Source organism: Giraffa tippelskirchi, chromosome 4, assembly GCF_054371585.1.
Source record: "Giraffa tippelskirchi isolate mGirTip1 chromosome 4, T2T-mGirTip1v1.2.pri, whole genome shotgun sequence".
Classification (NCBI taxonomy): domain Eukaryota; kingdom Metazoa; phylum Chordata; class Mammalia; order Artiodactyla; family Giraffidae; genus Giraffa; species Giraffa tippelskirchi.
Window position 1 is genome coordinate 201,643,064 of NC_137278.1, and position 16,004 is coordinate 201,659,067.

General features: G+C 53.6%; 1 protein-coding gene and 1 non-coding gene across 4 annotated transcripts; both read right to left on the bottom strand.

Moving 5' to 3' along the window:
* Positions 1 to 4,067: 4,067 nt before the first annotated feature.
* Positions 4,068 to 15,314, bottom strand: HDHD5 (haloacid dehalogenase like hydrolase domain containing 5). Of its 3 annotated transcripts, XM_081589904.1 has the most exons (10): positions 15,196 to 15,314; positions 10,695 to 10,898; positions 9,732 to 9,844; positions 8,784 to 8,930; positions 7,733 to 7,766; positions 6,365 to 6,530; positions 5,810 to 5,984; positions 5,081 to 5,138; positions 4,742 to 4,930; positions 4,068 to 4,612 (listed from the first exon to the last, which is right to left on the bottom strand). In XM_081589904.1, the coding sequence occupies exons 1-10, from the start codon at positions 15,304 to 15,306 to the stop codon at positions 4,148 to 4,150; spliced, it is 1,662 nt and encodes a 553-aa protein (XP_081446030.1). In that variant the 5' UTR covers positions 15,307 to 15,314; the 3' UTR covers positions 4,068 to 4,147. The 3 variants fall into 3 exon arrangements, with proteins under 3 accessions (XP_081446030.1, XP_081446031.1, XP_081446032.1); XM_081589905.1 differs by lacking the exon at positions 6,365 to 6,530 and having other exon boundaries at positions 8,784 to 8,877; XM_081589906.1 differs by lacking the exons at positions 5,081 to 5,138; positions 6,365 to 6,530 and having other exon boundaries at positions 8,784 to 8,877.
* Positions 12,872 to 12,978, bottom strand: LOC145503998 (U6 spliceosomal RNA). Its single transcript, XR_014051991.1, has one exon. It is a non-coding gene; the product is annotated as a U6 spliceosomal RNA (small nuclear RNA).
* Positions 15,315 to 16,004: the final 690 nt, after the last annotated feature.

A 16,004-nucleotide genomic window follows, 5' to 3' on the forward strand; every position in this document is an offset into this window, starting at 1 on the left:
AATATGCCTAATAGAAATTCCAGAAGGAGAAACTTGAAAGAGTCAGGGAAAGATAATAAAGAAATTACAGCTGAGAATTTTCTAAAATTGGTGAAAACTTCTCCAGTCCACAGATTTAAGCATCACAATGAATCCTAAACAGGATGAATAAAAATAAACATGCTCCTAGATGCTTGGATGTGAAACTAGAGAGCATCTACAGGAAAGGATCTTCAGAGAAATCATGACAGTAAATCATGGAACAACAGTTAGATTGACAGCAGGCTTCTCATCAGAAATAACACAAGCCAGAATGCAAAGGATGGTTTAAAAAAATAAAGTTAAATATATCAGTAATCACAATAAATGTCCTATTAAGTAAGAGAGATGATTGGATTCAATTTTTTTTTAATTCCCAGCTATATGCTTTTATAAGAAATATTTCTAGGGCTTTCCCTGGTGGTACAATGGGTAAGAATCGCGTGCCAATGCAGGGGACACTGGTTCGATCGCTGGCCTGGGAGTATTCCATATGCCGTGGGGCAACTAAGCCCTTTGAGCTGCAACTACTAAAGCCTACACGCCTAGAGCCTGTGCTCCACAGCAAGAGAAGACCCAGTTCACCGCAACTAGAGAAAAGCCTGCACAGCAATGAAATCCCAGCACAGCCAAAAAAATGAAATATGTAAATAAAAAGGATAAAAAGAAAATGCCTTTAAAAAGCTAGCATGACCATATTAGCTAATAGACCATATTAGCTAATTTATTTTTTAGAAAAAAATAAACTTTATACTCAAGAATATTATTATGAAATAAAGAACTTCATCATAAAGGAGATAGCAGAATAATTAAGGGTATACGCAGTAGGCCTAAACTACCTAGGTTCAAATCCTGACTCCACCAATCAGAAGCTGGGTGACCTTAGTCAAGTTACTTGATCTCTCTGTCTTCAATTTTCTCATCTGTAAAACAGGGACAATAATTAATAGCACCTACTTCATAGAGTTGTTATGAGAGACGGAAGGCGCCTGGATGTCTGAGTCACCACCTGGAGGGGAAGGCCAAGAACAGCACCTGGCCCACATAAGTCTATGAAATGAGTGAGAAACACCTTGAGTGCGTTAAGTCGTATTTTCAACATACGTGTTTCTGAGTGCTCTTTTGTCCCATTGGTTTGTATCCCATCCTCTGCCAAGAGAACACTGTCTTAATTTACTGTAACATTTTAAAAATGTTTGAAATCTGATAGGACCAAATCCGGGGTGAAGACAAGGAGGAACTTCTCCACGACGAGGCAGTTTTTCATCCACGACGAGGCAGTTTTTCATTTCTTTCAGGGGCTCAGTAAGTGCTCTGCAGGCATTTGTTGAGTGACTACATGAAGCCAAAGAGGAAGTTAGAAACACAAAGGAAAAAGCAGACAAGATGAAACACCCTTCGGGCTCCAAAGGGAGGTCCCAGATGCTGCAGCTGTTCTGGTAGGAGTGAGGGCCACAGTGGGAGGAGGGAGGTGGCTTTCAAACAAGACCGCTCGTCTCTGTCTCCCGAAAAAAGAGAAAATGAGAAGGCTTTTGGAACCAAGAGCTGGAGGAGGCTGGAAGCAAAAGCTGAAGCCCTGACAGCCTCGCAGCCCTTCACAGCCGGAGACGATCCTCGCACCTCCAGCCCCTGGCAGAAGCTGCCAGGAGCCCCCGGCAGAGAGCAGGCAGGCGTCCCCACACGACCCGGCCTCCCTGCACCACGCGGTATGGGGGAAGTGACAAGAGAGATTGGGGGAACAAAGCTATTCTAGCCGAGATATTTTAAAAATCCGCCCTCAAGGCAGCATCCGGTTGCCACAGCAACCCTAGCTCCTGGGGAGGCCTGACTACCCACTGGCTCCCCACCTGCCTCAGTCCACGGGTGTTCTTGGGAGGCCAGAAGTTGCCAGCACCACGGGGACACAGAGGAAGGGCGGGGTTCCAGCACCAAGGCCAGGACTGGAGGCCCACGTGGGCACCGCATGGTCCGCTTCTGCTCTGGGCTGATCACCTTATTCTGAACATGTGCTTACTTCCTGTGCAGACTGACTCAGGGAGTCTTGTTTGTATTCATTTGGCTCCTTCGAAACACAAAAAAGTAACTTTTTCACTCAGTTGGTCTGAGCAATGAAGCAGCTCCTTGTGGATTTGGTTCCAAGGTCTGGGCCCGCCCTGCCCTTGACCTGCGTGAGTGACCTGCAGTCACCTTTCCTTCCTGCACCCCGCCTGGAAGGGGTCCTACCACCTTCAGGAAAAACCAAGTGTTAGAAAGGGAGAGAAAGGGCCACAGAGAGAGCAGCTGCCAGCCACAGGGCAGAGCTGGGGGCAGACACGCACACTGTCACCCCATCCCTTCAGCCTGGGGCTGCGGCAAGACCTTGCCCTCGGCCACACCCAGCGTGGCTTCCCGTTCCTGCTGCACTCTCCCTTCACTCTTGGGGGCCTCCTAGGCCCAGGGAGAGCTCGCAGGTCTTAGTTGTGGCTTGCAGGATCTTTTAGTGACAGGAACTCCTAGTAGTGACATGTGGGATCTAATTCCCTGACCTGGGATCTAACCTGGGCCCCTGGCGTTAGGAGCAGGGACTCTTAGCCATTGGACCAGCAGGGAAGACGCATTGCAGGAAAGTTCTTTAAAGGGACTGCAGCGCCACCTGCTCCATCTTTGCCCTCTTCTCTCCGTGGAACGTGGCTGAGATGCTGAGGCCATCCATGTCGCAGGTGGGCAGGCCTGCAGGCCAGCAGGGTGGGCAGCAGAGTCCTTGAGATGCCTGCCCCAAATGCCATGATGCTTAGACAGCGTTGAAGACGCTGTGGTCAGGCTTGAGACAGGCAGTCGAAGAAAATCCTAAACAGCGCAGCGTGGTGCCTACAACAGCTCCTTCGTGAAGTCCACCATCTACAGACGGGAAGGATCTGGAGAGGAGTGGGGATCACTGCGGCTGGGGCCCCTGCCCTCCCCCAGGAACAGGAGGGAGAGAAGCCACACCTGCCTGTGGGTCTGCAGTCCTGCCATGTGCCTAGCATGTGGGTGATGGGACCCAAGAAGGCACCAGTGTGGACAGTGCACAGAGCGCGTCTTTTAGGAGAAGACGTAGAATAAGGAGTGAACACAAGTCACAGGGTGATGGGGCCCTCAGGGAAGATGACACAGGACAGGGGAGAGAGCGATTTTGTCTTGTTTTCTGTTTTTGTCTGCCGCACCAGGAATCTGAGTTCCCCACCCAGGGACGGAACCCCTGTGTCCTGCAGTGGAAGCCGGCGTCCTACCCACTGGACCAGCAGGGAAGGCCCTGTTCTTACTGGAATTTGAGGGAGTCCCTCTAAGGGGGTCATATTCCCAGATCCTGAAAAAGGGATGGAGCTTCGTGGATGTGGGAAGTAAGGGAATGGCGAGTGCAGAGGCCCCGAGGCAGGAGGACCTGTGGGAGCCCTAGAGTAACCTGACTGGGGGGGCAGGGACCTGATAAGAGACGAGATCAAAGCTCCGCTCTGACTGGGCCTGTGAGGGGTGTCAGGGCTGGAGGGGTTCTGCAGGCGAGGGTGGGCTGCCTGTGAGGAGGAGCTGCTGTTGCCTGCGGGGGGGGGGGCTCCTGCAGGGCCTGTGGACATGGTCCTGCTCAGGGACAGGGCACATGTCATTCGTCCTCCCCCTCGCCCCTCCCAGGAGCAGCCCAGGGAAGAGTTTCACAGAGGGAGGGAGCAGCGGGCTGTATCAGCTGCAGTAGGATGGGGACTGGGGCTGGCTGGGGGCGGGCACGTGGCAAGTGGGGGCCACAATCCTGGAGGAGAGGCATGGGATGACCGGGATGACTGCGAGAGCAGCAAGGAACATGAGACACTTTCTAAAGTCACCGTAGGAACGGCCCCTCTTTCTTTCCACATCAGGGAAGTGGTTAAGTCCATGGTGAGGCTTGGGCCAGACTCGGTCCTGCACAGACCGGGCTCGAGGCCCAGACTGCAGTGGGCCGGGGTCCACGCTCTCACCAGTGCCTCAGGTCACCCACTCCACTCCCCCACCATCCTTCCCCATGGGACTTTTTAGTGCATTCCCGACAGAGCATCACAAGACACAGCAAAATGGATATTTATTATTGTACAATTATTTTAACTTAAAAAAAAAAATAGGTCCAAAGTCTCTGGGCAGTAAGTTAAAACACCATACGAAATAGGGTCTGAGAGTCACAGCCCATGCTGGCAGTGGGCAGAGACCCACAGCACCTCCCTTCTGCCGAAGACCCCACCAGGTGAGGACGCTGTCTGCAGGGGCAGGGGAGGGGCTGGGGGACAGCCGGCAGGCCCACCCCCATCCCACCCCCATCCCTGGGCTCTAGAGAGCCCAGCCCTCCTTGCGGAGGACCAGCCGCACAGCTTCGTGCAAGTCGCTGACCACGTGGGCTGCCTGCAGGAGCTCGGGCCTGAAGCCGAAGTCCCGGTGTCCGTGGAACGGAGACCCCTTGCTGCCCGGGGCGGGCGCAGTGGGGCTGGAGGCCTGAGGACCGTACACACCCGTGCACACCAGGATGGAGGCGCAGCTCCGGGCCGCCCCCTCCTGCTGCGTCTGCAGGTGCTGGTGGAACAGGTTGGCTCCGTAGACGTCGGACATGGGGTTGTCGCTGGGGAGAGAGGACCCAGTTGAGTGAGGCGGGCAGCGGGCAGGGTGCTGTCCACTTGGGGTGGAGGAGGGCCAGGGCACAAGCATGGGGGAGGAGGGAGACATAAGGTGTGGGGGGTGCAGGGCTCACCCCACAGCGTAGAGGCTCCGGATGGGGGCGGCCCAGCCCCGCCGCGCCGCCTGCCGTGCCAGCAGGCCCTCGGCGTACCGGTAGGTGAGGAGGCTGGGCTTGCCCGTGAGGCCCGTGTAGCACAGCTCCCGGCCCGTCAGCTTGCGGTAAATGGCCTCCAGGCACAGCAGGAAGGTCCCGTGGCCAAACCTGCCGGGAGGGTTTCCATTTTGACATTACTGAATGAACAAGTGACATCACTGAATGAACAAGTGACATCAAATTGGCTTTATAAACAATAAGTCGCCTCCTGCCATTTGGTCCTACATAACCCACTCCCTTCACCTAGCGTCAGCAAACCTGAACTCTAGGAAGACTGTCCCAGAAGACATGCCTGACCACGAGCTGCGGAACCGCACTGCAAGAAAGCAACGAGAGCAAACACAGTGACCAGTCCCCCGTGGGCGGCTGCATGGTGGCTCGGAGTTGGCCCCCGCACCAGTGACAGACCCACCACACAGCTCACCCGGAGGCAGGTGGGGGAGAGATGTCACTTGTTCGCCTGTGGCCCCAGACAAGCCCAACAGCACCAGCAGCTGCCTTTCCAGGGAGGCCACCTGGGGGTCAGCAAAACTGCGGTCTGTGCTGTGCTCAGCCTGGCCGGACAGGGTGGGGTGAGGGCCCTCCCCGGAGCCCAGGGCCTCAAAATCCTCTTCCCTCCCCCACGTCTTACAGGCAGAAGGACACCAAGAGGTGGGAGAACCAGCACCTTGGGTGAAAGTGGGGAGGGGTGGGCGTGGACAACAGGGGCTGAGCACCGCTCAGGCTCCGAGAGCCAAAAGGAGCCGTCCTGCTGGACACTGGCGGGCAAGCGGGGGCGGGGGGGTAACCCCCACCTCGATCCACCTTCCGTGCTCAGTAAGCGGCAATGTTCCTTTACTACTCAGTATGTGAAGTGACCCTGGAGACCCCTCCCAGAGGCCAGGTTACCATAGCAACCCCGGGGCCTAGAGAAAGGGGTCTGAGCTCAGAGCACCCAGATGTCTGAGGAGCCACCAGCAGCTGGAGGCGGGGACCCCGTGTCCTCACCTGGGCATCTTGGCTTCGGCCATCCAGAGGAGGTCCGTGTTGCTGGCCAGGACGGGGAGGTGGGGGTAGGGGGCCGTCGCCAGACCTGTGCCGGGGTTCCCGTCACTGAGGAGGACGTCCATGATCAGCTGCAGGCTCGTCTCCCAGCGCACGGGCTCCCCCAGGAGGAGCACCCCTGCAGAGTGCGGAGGGTGAGCCAGGGCATGGGGAGCCCCTCGGGGAGTCCCGCTGTGCCCGGCCCCAGCCATTCCCCGGGGTGCATGGCCCTGGAGAGGGCACCGGCTCGGCTGAGCCAGGAGGAGCTCCTGAGGTTCCTTCACGCGTCCACCGGGCCATCCCAAGGGTTAAAAGCAGAAGAGCAGTAGTCCCAGCTGACCGACCCTGGCCCAGCACCTCAGCCACCTGGTCAGGTCCCCCAAGCCTCAGAGCCAGTCAGCAACACGGTGGGGAGACAGGGTCACAGGCCTGATGCTGCCCACGTCCCTCTGGGACTGTAGGCTAGTTCTCAGCACGTCTCAGCCTCGGCTTCCTCAACTACATAAGGACGACACTCACTGCTGCGGAGGATAAAACGGAGAACCGGCAGAGCACGCAGGCTGAGCTGCCCATAGGCTGCCAGGGCCAGCTTCACGACCAGGAGCTGGCCAGTCCACGGCCCGGTGGGCAGCACACCCCGGGGAGCTGTTCTCATTGTCACAGTGACTGACACTCGCAGCAAGGGCTGTGGGAGGGGCCAGAACACGAGGGGCTCAGGACAGCCCTGCACAGTCAAGTCCCCCCAGGTCTACTAACAGCTGACACACAGGAGAACAACCTGCTTATCGTGAGCTGTGCCTAAACCTTAATTCCATTCCCCACAATGTATTTTTTGGCATGGTTTTCATAAACACGGATTTTTTCCAAAAATGCAACTATCATGTTAGTCATGAGAAGACTGTACTTCATTTCTTCAAAACTTTACCAAATTTATTCCCCAATCAGGAAAAGCACGTCACCAGTGATGACACTGCCCCTAACTTCTGAGTCACAATGAGGCACACCTACACACCTGTAACTACAATGCATGTGTCACACCGAAGCACACCTACACACCTGTGAACACACTGCGTCTGTCACGCCGAAGCACACCTACACACCTGTGAACACACTGCGTCTGTCACGCCGAAGCACACCTACACACCTGTGAACACACTGGGTCTGTCACACTGAAGCACACCTACACACCTGTGAACACACTGGGTCTGTCACACCGAAGCACACCTACACACCTGTGAACACACTGTGTTTGTAGCTGTGACACTCCCAGGGATTCTACTTTTGCTATGATCAATTTTTTACTTAACTATGTCCTCTTGGGTAATTATTACATACTGAAACGCAGATTACCTTACTGAAAAACATTTATTTTTCTATACAATTACGGTTTTAGAGTAAATTAACATTTGTGTATGGTGGTAGTGGTGGTTCAGTCGCTAAGTTGTATCCGACTCTTGTGATCCCATGGACTGTAGCCCTGCCAGGCTCCTCTGCCCATAGGATTCTCCAGGCAAGAATAGTGAAGTGGGTTGCCATTTCCTTCTCCATAATGTTTGTGTATAGGAAAGTTATATTATCTATGAGATCACTTGGGACAGTAAGTGGGACAATACGATATTTTTGTTACCCAGGCAGAACTGAGTTTAACAGGGCTGAGAAACACTGGGCCAGGTTCCCTAGGTACCTTTCCACTTAGATTTTCTACATTTACGATTTTTCTGGAATAACGAGGCAAGTGGCATGGGGAAGGAAAGATTAGCAGCTAATGTCTCAGAAGTGGTAAATGGGAGATGGGAGACCAGAGCCCAGCGTCCAGCACCCCGCCCACACTGTCCGGCTGCGGGGCCGTGTGCAGAGCCTGCCCGCATCATGCAGGGATCTCATTACCTTCAATCGCAGGGAAGTCATTCCTTGGGAGCGGCTGCAAGAGACCAAGCAGAGGCCGTCAATGCCATGGTCACCTTCCACGCCTGGTTTCCAGGGGGTGGGACATGTGACAACAGACAGAAGATCCCTCGGTGTAGCCCAGGCCGAGGAGAAGTTGACAGGGCTGAGGGGGAGATCCTCAGGGAGAGGGTGAGAGCGCCCAGCCGGGGGCACCAGGTGTGAAAGTCAGCCAGGGTTTGGCTGCTCCACTGTCTTCCTGCAGCAAGGATGGGAGGTGAGGGTCTGGAATCAGGCGGCCGAGAACGAGATGAGCCCGGGATGGACAGGAACCTAATGTCACTCCGGGGGCGGGGCCACCACTGACTGCCGTCTTGGGGCCCATTCCTCCCAGGAACAGCTGCCCAGGTCTCGGCTCTGCCAACGACCAGCTGAGACCTGGGCTGAGCACGTCCCTGGGGGTTGTCACTGTGCTGTCCTGACAGCAGGGGCGACGCCTGGCTGAGGACACACTGTGCATGGCTCGGAGGCAGGGGAGGGACGGCAGCCACACAGACTAACAGAAGGAGGCCTGTCTGCTTTGTAACAACTGTGTCATCAGGCTGCAGTGTGGGAGACACAGAGTTCACACGGGGAAGGAGAGGGCGAAGGGCCAGCAGGAGACAGTGGTCACCCTAGAGGGTCAGTGACAGGCCCCGTGACCACTGGCCGGAAGAGAGAAGGTTCCAGTATGAACCAAACCCAAAAGAAGCCGGGGCAGATGCTCAGAACTGCACTTTCCCAGGAAGCCGTCCCACCAGGACAGCCCTCTGTAAGGGGCTTCAGGACCGCAGAGCCGCTATCAACTCAACAAAGGCTAGGGTCCTCTCGGGTGACTCTGGGAGAGCTGGTAGAGCACAAAACCGCCAGCGGGAGGGGACGAGGGGACTCTGGAAGGAGAGAGAACAGTCCCCACCCCGCGCATCTAGGGACTAAGTCCTCAGCCAGTCGTGCCCTCTCTCTCTGGGGGCGGGGCTGCAGGGTCAGCAAAGGGGGTCCAAGCATGTCCTGTTACCGTGGTCTTGGGCCGCCGCTGCAGATCCACCATGTCCAGCACAGGGAAGGCGGCTCGCAGCTCATCCACTGTGACCACGTGCTTGAAACCCAGTCTGTAGCAAGGTCAGGAAGCAAAGTGGCCAGGGCAGAGTGCGGGGGGAGATGCCTTTGAAAGTGAAGGAAGCACCCCTGGCCCGATCAAGCCCACCTCAACCCCGGACAGAGTGCATGAGGCCAGCACGTGCCAGGAGGCACTGCACGCAGGTGTGGGCGCCGGTGGTAGGCACCCCCGAGCAGAGGCACACAGGAAGCCCCGTTCTCAAGCTCACACTGGCCCAGAGCCAGGGGCACGAGCGCTCTGATGATGGCTGAGAGAAGACTCCTCGGTGAGAAAGAGGCTGGCTGAGCAAAGCCTGGAGAAGCCAGGCCAGACGACACCTGGACGATGGACTGGATTCAGCCTAAAGTGGGTGAGGGACACTCTGCAGCCTCACCCTCCAGCACTCTCTGCCGTGCTCCTGTCCTAAGGCCCCTCTCGCTGCCTCCAGCAGGAGCCCTGATGAAGCAGCAGCCATGTGCTGCTCTGGCCCCCGGGCGCTGCTGCCCACGGCAGTGCTCAGCTCAGGTTTGCAGGAGCAGCAGATGAACAAGCTGCTTCAGAGCAGGGACTGACCCTTACAAGCGCACGCCTGGGGGTGAGCTCCATGCAGACGCGCACCGGGCACAGGGGGCCGTGGGGTCCAAACCGAACCACAGAACCACCTGGGCTCTCGGGCCGCGGTTAGTCAGACTCTCCAGGGAGCTGCCCAGCAGGCTCCAAGGCGGTGAGCTGGCTTTCAGGAATCCCCAGACGCCAGGGCTGGACACCTGGGAGCCGCCCTCCCTCCTCCCTTGGGCAGCAGGCAGGCCTGGCCCCAGTCCCCTCGGCTGGGCAAGGACAGCAGAGCTGGAAGCAGCAGCAGGATACGCTCGAGCGTTTTCCACCAGGGGCCCCTGCCCAGACACCAGCATCCGCATGTCGTGATGCTGCGAGAAGAGCTTCATGGGGCTGTGGGACAGGATCACCTGGTCGGGCTCCACCTGCAGGGCGGCCAAGAGAAGGAGAGCAGAGGACACGCAGGTGAAGGCAGGCAAGGACAGCGTCAGGAGCAGTGGGGACATGGGGAGGAGAAACTGGCCCAGAGGGGGCCCAACTCTTCCACAGCCACCCCAACATGAGTGAGGGGCCCGGACAGCAGAGCCTGCAGGAGCTGCGGCCACCAAGGGCCCCACCTGCTCTGCTCCCGAGACCCCGATCTCTCAGCCCTGCTGGAGAACCACAGGGATCTTGCACGAGCCCAGACCTGCCTCTGCCTCTGAGAGTTTTCAGTTCTAAGTAAAGACCTGGCTTCTCAGCATCTATGCTAATGGTGACCTTGAAGGACCACTGTCTGGACACCAGAGGAGGAACCAGCCTTGTCCCCAAGCAGTGTCCCAGCCACTCGGCAATGGCTCTACTCTCTAGTTCTCATGAGGACTCTTTCCAAAACCCAGATCCACTGCCAACACACGCCATGTGGATGCTGGGGCAGTGAGAGCTGCTGGCAGGCGAGAGACAAGAGCTCACTGAACTGTGCCATCCTACTCATGAGAAAAGAGAGCTGTCACCTCACCATCCCCCCGGCACATGGACACTTAGAAACATGTGACCCTGAGGCCTGGGAGGAAAAATGGAAACGGCCAAGTCCACGGTGCTTGTTTTCATAAAAGAGGACCCTGCTAATGGGGCTCTGCCCCTGAGTCTGGCCTTTGAGCTTCAAGTTATTTTTCCAGCAGGTCTGGGAGGTTTACCCTGGCTCATCCAATGTTCCCCACCCTGGGGCGAGGGCGCAGTCAGACAGGGGATTCTGTGTAGGGGGTCCTCAGCCTCCCAACTCCACCGCCTCCTCACCTGGAAACCCAGCTGGGCCGACAACTCCTCAGCTTTATCGCACTGTGAGATGTTCCCAGCATTTGTGACGAAGACCACGGGCACCCGCAGCTGCCCCTGGGGGTCCAGCAGCCGGCGGAAGGCCTCCTGCGCAGCGGGGATGACCTGGTGGCCCCTCACCAGCACCCCATCAATGTCCAACAGCAACCCAAAGGTGGGCGGGCTCTGCACGGAGAGGAGACGAGAGCGGCCTGAGTCAGGCAGAGGGGCAGGGGGGTGGGGGGGCGTTGGGGGAGGCCTCATCCCCACCCTTGGGCCAGCCCGGACCGCGGATTCCAGAGGAGGACTCGGGGTTGCTGGCCAGGCGGGTCCATCTGCAATAGAGAATTAGGCCTTTTCAGGTATTTTTAAGCATGTAACTACTTGGTTAAAGTTATTTTTGCATAACTGATATAAAGGATTACTTTAATTTCATTTGTTTATTTACGGCTGTGCTGGGTCTTTGTTGCTGCATGAGCTTTCTCTAGTTATAGCAAGAAAGCTAGTTGTGTGTTTCTCTAGTTGTGATGCGTGGGCTTCTCATTGCGGTGGCTTCTGTTGTTGATGTGGTGGGTGGGCTCAGCAGCTGCAGCTCCCCAGCTCCAGAGCACAGGCTCAGTAGTTGCAGTTCCCTGGCTCTAGAGCACAGGCTCAGCAGTTGAGGTGAACGGGTTTAGATGCTCCACGGGATGTGGGATCTTCCCCGACCAGGATCGAATCATCGACTCCTGCATTAGCAGGCAGATTCTTTACCACGGAGCCACCAGGGAAGTCCCTAAAGGAATTTTTTTAATTGTAAAATAGAGAAATTCAGAAACAAGCCTAGGACTTGAACATGACGGATCAGTATTTCCTTTAATCTCCTTTTTCTAGTCTTATGTTTGTCACGTGGCTGAGACTGCACCTTATATGTATGATTTTGTGTCTTGTTCTTTTTGCTTGACATGAAGCATTTTAATCTATTACAACAGCCTTCATAACCACCTTTTAAGTTTTATCATAACAACACACACAGAGCTTTTAAAAAACACTCAATTGCTACAGATGATATAGAAAAAATATGTTAAGTTTCCTGCTTCCTCTTCCACCCAGTGCCAATCCATCTTGGTATTTCCCAGAAACCCTTCCTGGATGGTGCTACTTTCTCATCTTTTCGCCAACACACAAATGGCACTATGCTGTGCTTTTTTTCCCATCTTCCTTTTTTTCATTGGTCTCTCTTGGTTTTCTTTTGGCATCAGTACATACAACCCTACATCCTCCAGGTTTCTGGCTACGTAATATTCTGAATGAATATTCCACTATTAGGTTTCCCTTATCTCACTTAAGTTTTCCCATATTCGCCCATATTCTGCTGCTACAAATTACGTTATAAAGAACCTCCTCATGCTGACTGATTTTTCCATATTATGGACATTTCCTTAAGCTAGATTCATTTTTTTTAATATAAATTCATTTATTTTAATTGGATGCTAATTACAATACTGTAGTGGTTTTGCCATACATTGACATGAATCTGCCACGGGTGTACATGTGTTCCCCATCCTGAACCCCCTTCCCACCTTCCTCCCCATCCCATCCCTCTGGGTCATCCCAGTGCACCAGCCCCAAGCACCCTGTATCACGCATCGAACCTGGACTGGCGATTCATTTCACATATGATAATATACATGCCATTTCCCAAATGCCATTCTCCCAAATCATCCCACCCTTGCCCTCTCCCACAGAGTCCAAAAGACTGTTCTATACATCTGTGTCTCTTTTGCTGTCTCGCATACAGGGTTATCGTTACCATCTAAGTTCCATATATATGCGTTAGTATACTGTATTGGTGTTTTTCTTTCAGGCTTACTTCACTCTGTATATTTCACTCTGTATACTTCACTCTTACTTCACTCCAGTTTCATCCACCTCATTAGAACTGATTCAAATGTATTTTTTTAATGGCTAGGTAATATTCCATTGTGTATATGTACCACAACTTTCTTATCCATTCGTCTGCTGATGGACATCTAGGTTGCTTCCATGTCCTGGCTATTATAAACAGTGCTGCGATGAATATTGGGGTACACGTGTCTCTTTCAATTCTGGTTTCCTCAGTGTGTATCCCCAGCAGTGGGATTGCTGGGTCATATGGCAGTTCTATTTCCAGTTTTTTAAAAAATATGGAACGCTTCACGAATTTGCGTGTCATCCTTGTGCAGGGGCCATGCTAATCTTCTCTGTATCGTTCCAATTTTAGTATATGTGCTGCTGAAGAAGGCACTTAAGCTAGATTCTTAAAAGCAAGAGTAGTAAGCCAAAAGGGTACAGACATTTCAATGACAGAACACCTACTGACAAGCTGTCTTCCAAAACATGTATCAGCTCACATGGACCCTGGTGCCCTTGCCAAAGATGGTTTTCACAGTATCAAAGAGTTTGTTAAGAATCAAATGTCTTGTTAATTTCAAAGTTAAAAAAAAAAATCTCCTTTCAATCTGCATTTCTTGAATTTACAAAGTTGAACACTATCCTTTTTAAAACTTCATCCTACCTTTTATTTTATGAACTGTTAACATACAAGGTGTTTTTCAATTGTCATAAAAATCCAACCTAACCTGTTTGCTATTTTCCTTTTGTTTGCGTCAGCCAAATCAAGCCACTCTCATGGCACACATATTGTGCTTATGTTCAGAATATCCTTATTTTCTTAGAGGTGCACAGATAAGAATTTAGGGTTGAAATGACAAAAAATCAAGGATTCATTTCAAACTCATGGAGCCACAATATAGAAGAGGGTGGAGGGAGATAAGCAAAGCAAGTACAGCCAAATGCTAGTAACTGCTGATTCTGGAAGATGGGTCTATGCAGTTCATAATACTGTTCTTAGATTTCCTTTTTAAATACACAGTTAAAATATAAGACAGCTTGTTTGTGCTGGTGAAGGCAAAAGCTGACCATAGTTTCACTGCTCTTAGTGGCCATATTCTAAATAGTTACACCTTAGTTGCTCTCTTAGACATAAGAACCCACAAGATCCTGCCACTGAGAACAAGAAGGTCTCAGGACAATTTAGCATTGACCGCACACTCCCTCATCTATTCCAGGGTACTAACCTCTACCTCCAACCCTCAGGTGTGTACACAGAAACAGGCATCCAGCCACCTACTGAGTCAAGGCCATGCCATCATTAAGAACAGGAAATGGGGGAGGAGTGGGTTGTGGGGCTTCTCTACTCTTACTGCTCAGCTTCTCTGAAAACCTAAAACTGCTCTAAAAAATAACATTAATTTTTTTTAAGTGAAGTTTCCTAGAGCAAAGGAAATAGGATTAGATTTTTTTCTTCTCATTCTTTTTTCTTTTCATTCTCTTCTGTATTTGTATTTTTATTCTATCACTTCTTTTTTTAAATTAGTCCTGGGTTTCAGGCTAGATGGTCTAATTAAAGTTCATATTTGTGGCAGTGATCAAATGTGTGGTTTTCTACTATACATAAAATAAAGAAAGAACTAATATATAGCATAGGGAAATATATTTGATGTTCTGCCATAACCTATAATGGAAAAGACTCTAAAAAAAATATATATGTGTGTGTATACACACACACACAACTAAACCACTTTGCTGTATGCCTGAAATTAACACAATACTGTAAGTCAACTATACTTCAATTTTTAAAAGTGTGGTTTTAAGATTAGTTTGAAATGAAGAGACAACTAAGATGCTCCTTTGTGTTTCTGCTTCTTATCTGGAACTGGTGGATGTGTGTTTCAGCAACAGCAGCACAACCACCATTTGGGACACTGTCCACTCCAACTAGCTCCATCTTCGCAGTCCCTGTGACAGGTACTACACCTACATCACACAAAGTGACCTCGGTAGCCTCTTGCAAAAGCACTGCATGCTAAGGGCTAGCCCTGATGCCAACGTGCTTAGTCGCTCAGTCCTATCTGACTGTTTGCAAACCATGGACTGTAGCCCGCCAGGCTCCTCTGTCCATGGGATTCTCCAGGCAAGAATACTGGAGTGGGTGGCCAGATACGGGGTCCAGCTGTGGGATTCAAGCAGCCGAGGGTTTCGGTGTCCCCTGTGAAAACCAAGGGGCGGCGGTAACCTGCCTTAAGTAACACGGGGAGTGCGTGGCCCGGGCAAGACTGACCCCGAAAGCAGCAGCATCCTTTCCTCCTCCTCCCACTCTCGCCACCAGGAAAGTGGAGAAAGTCAGGACCCCGGGGGGCTTGGGTCCTGCCTGGGGTCCCGCGTCCCTAGCCCCCGGGTCGCCCCTGCGAACGACGGGGTCACGCGGCGCCCCCGGGACTGTAAGGACGAAGCCGGGGAGACAGTGACCCGCGTGACAGGGCGGCAGGGGACGTGACGTCGCCACTCGCGGCCAAGGAGGGGGGAGGTGGGAATGACATCCAGAGGTCGGGCACCCAGCTCCGAGTCCGGCACGGGAGGCCCCTCGAGCTCCAGCCGCCCGCCCCGCATCCGCCGCCCTCACCTGCGCGCCGCCGCTCGCGAAACGCCTGCCCCGGAGCCACGCGGCCGCGCGCACCGCCCGCCGCCACAGCCCCGGCGCCCACCGCGCCGCCGCCTCGCCGAGCGCAGCCATGGGCCGCCGCCTGCGCGCGCCGCGCAGCCAATCAGAGGCCGGCGGCGCCCGAGGCACCACGGGAGTTGTAGTCTTGCCTCAGTGTCGGGGCCGGGTGGAGCTGGCGCGGGACGTCTCGGGAGCTGTAGTTCTGCCTCGGTCTCTGGGGACCGCGTCTGAGCTGTCTTATTTATCAGATAATGGGAAGTTTATACCTCTTGACCCGCCTCTCCCATTTCGCAACCCCACCCGGCCTCGGTCTCTCTCTGGTTCTCTGGATCTGTGAGCTTGGTTATTCTGTTTCTTAGATTCCACGTGTAAGTGAGCTCACACAGCATTTGTTTTTCACCGACTTAGTGCACCGAGCATAATGCCCTCAGGGTCCATCAACGGTGGACCCCTTACCTTGTGGGTCTCCCACTCTGCAGGGCTGTAGCCCATTTAGAATCGGAGCTAACAACCCTGCCACTTTCTCCCGGTGTCGCGGCAGCTTTGTTGCATTTGGCCTTGTGTAAGTTATTGGGGGTAAAGAAGGGTGGGTTTTTCTGGAAGAGCTCTGGGACCCAGATACAGCTCGCGGGATGGTTCGGGCGAGGGGGTCGGGCGGAAGAGGCCATTCTGGGAGCTCGCACCCAGACCGACCGAGGCGCTGATCCCCTCGGCCTCCAACTCCCCTCTGAGCAGTGTTGCAGAGTCCTTCATCTACAGAAAATTATGTC

Bases quoted from the DNA above. Each gene is read 5' to 3' on its own strand.
- HDHD5 (XM_081589904.1), bottom strand. From the start codon at position 15,306: ATGGCTGCGCTCGGCGAGGCGGCGGCGCGGTGGGCGCCGGGGCTGTGG. The intron at 9,845-10,694 runs GTGAGGAGGCGG...GCCGCCCTGCAG, and splicing joins CGGCCCAGCTGGGTTTCCAG to GTGGAGCCCGACCAGGTGAT. The intron at 5,985-6,364 runs GTGAGTGTCGTC...CGCACTCTGCAG, and splicing joins CCGTTTTATCCTCCGCAGCA to GGGTGCTCCTCCTGGGGGAG.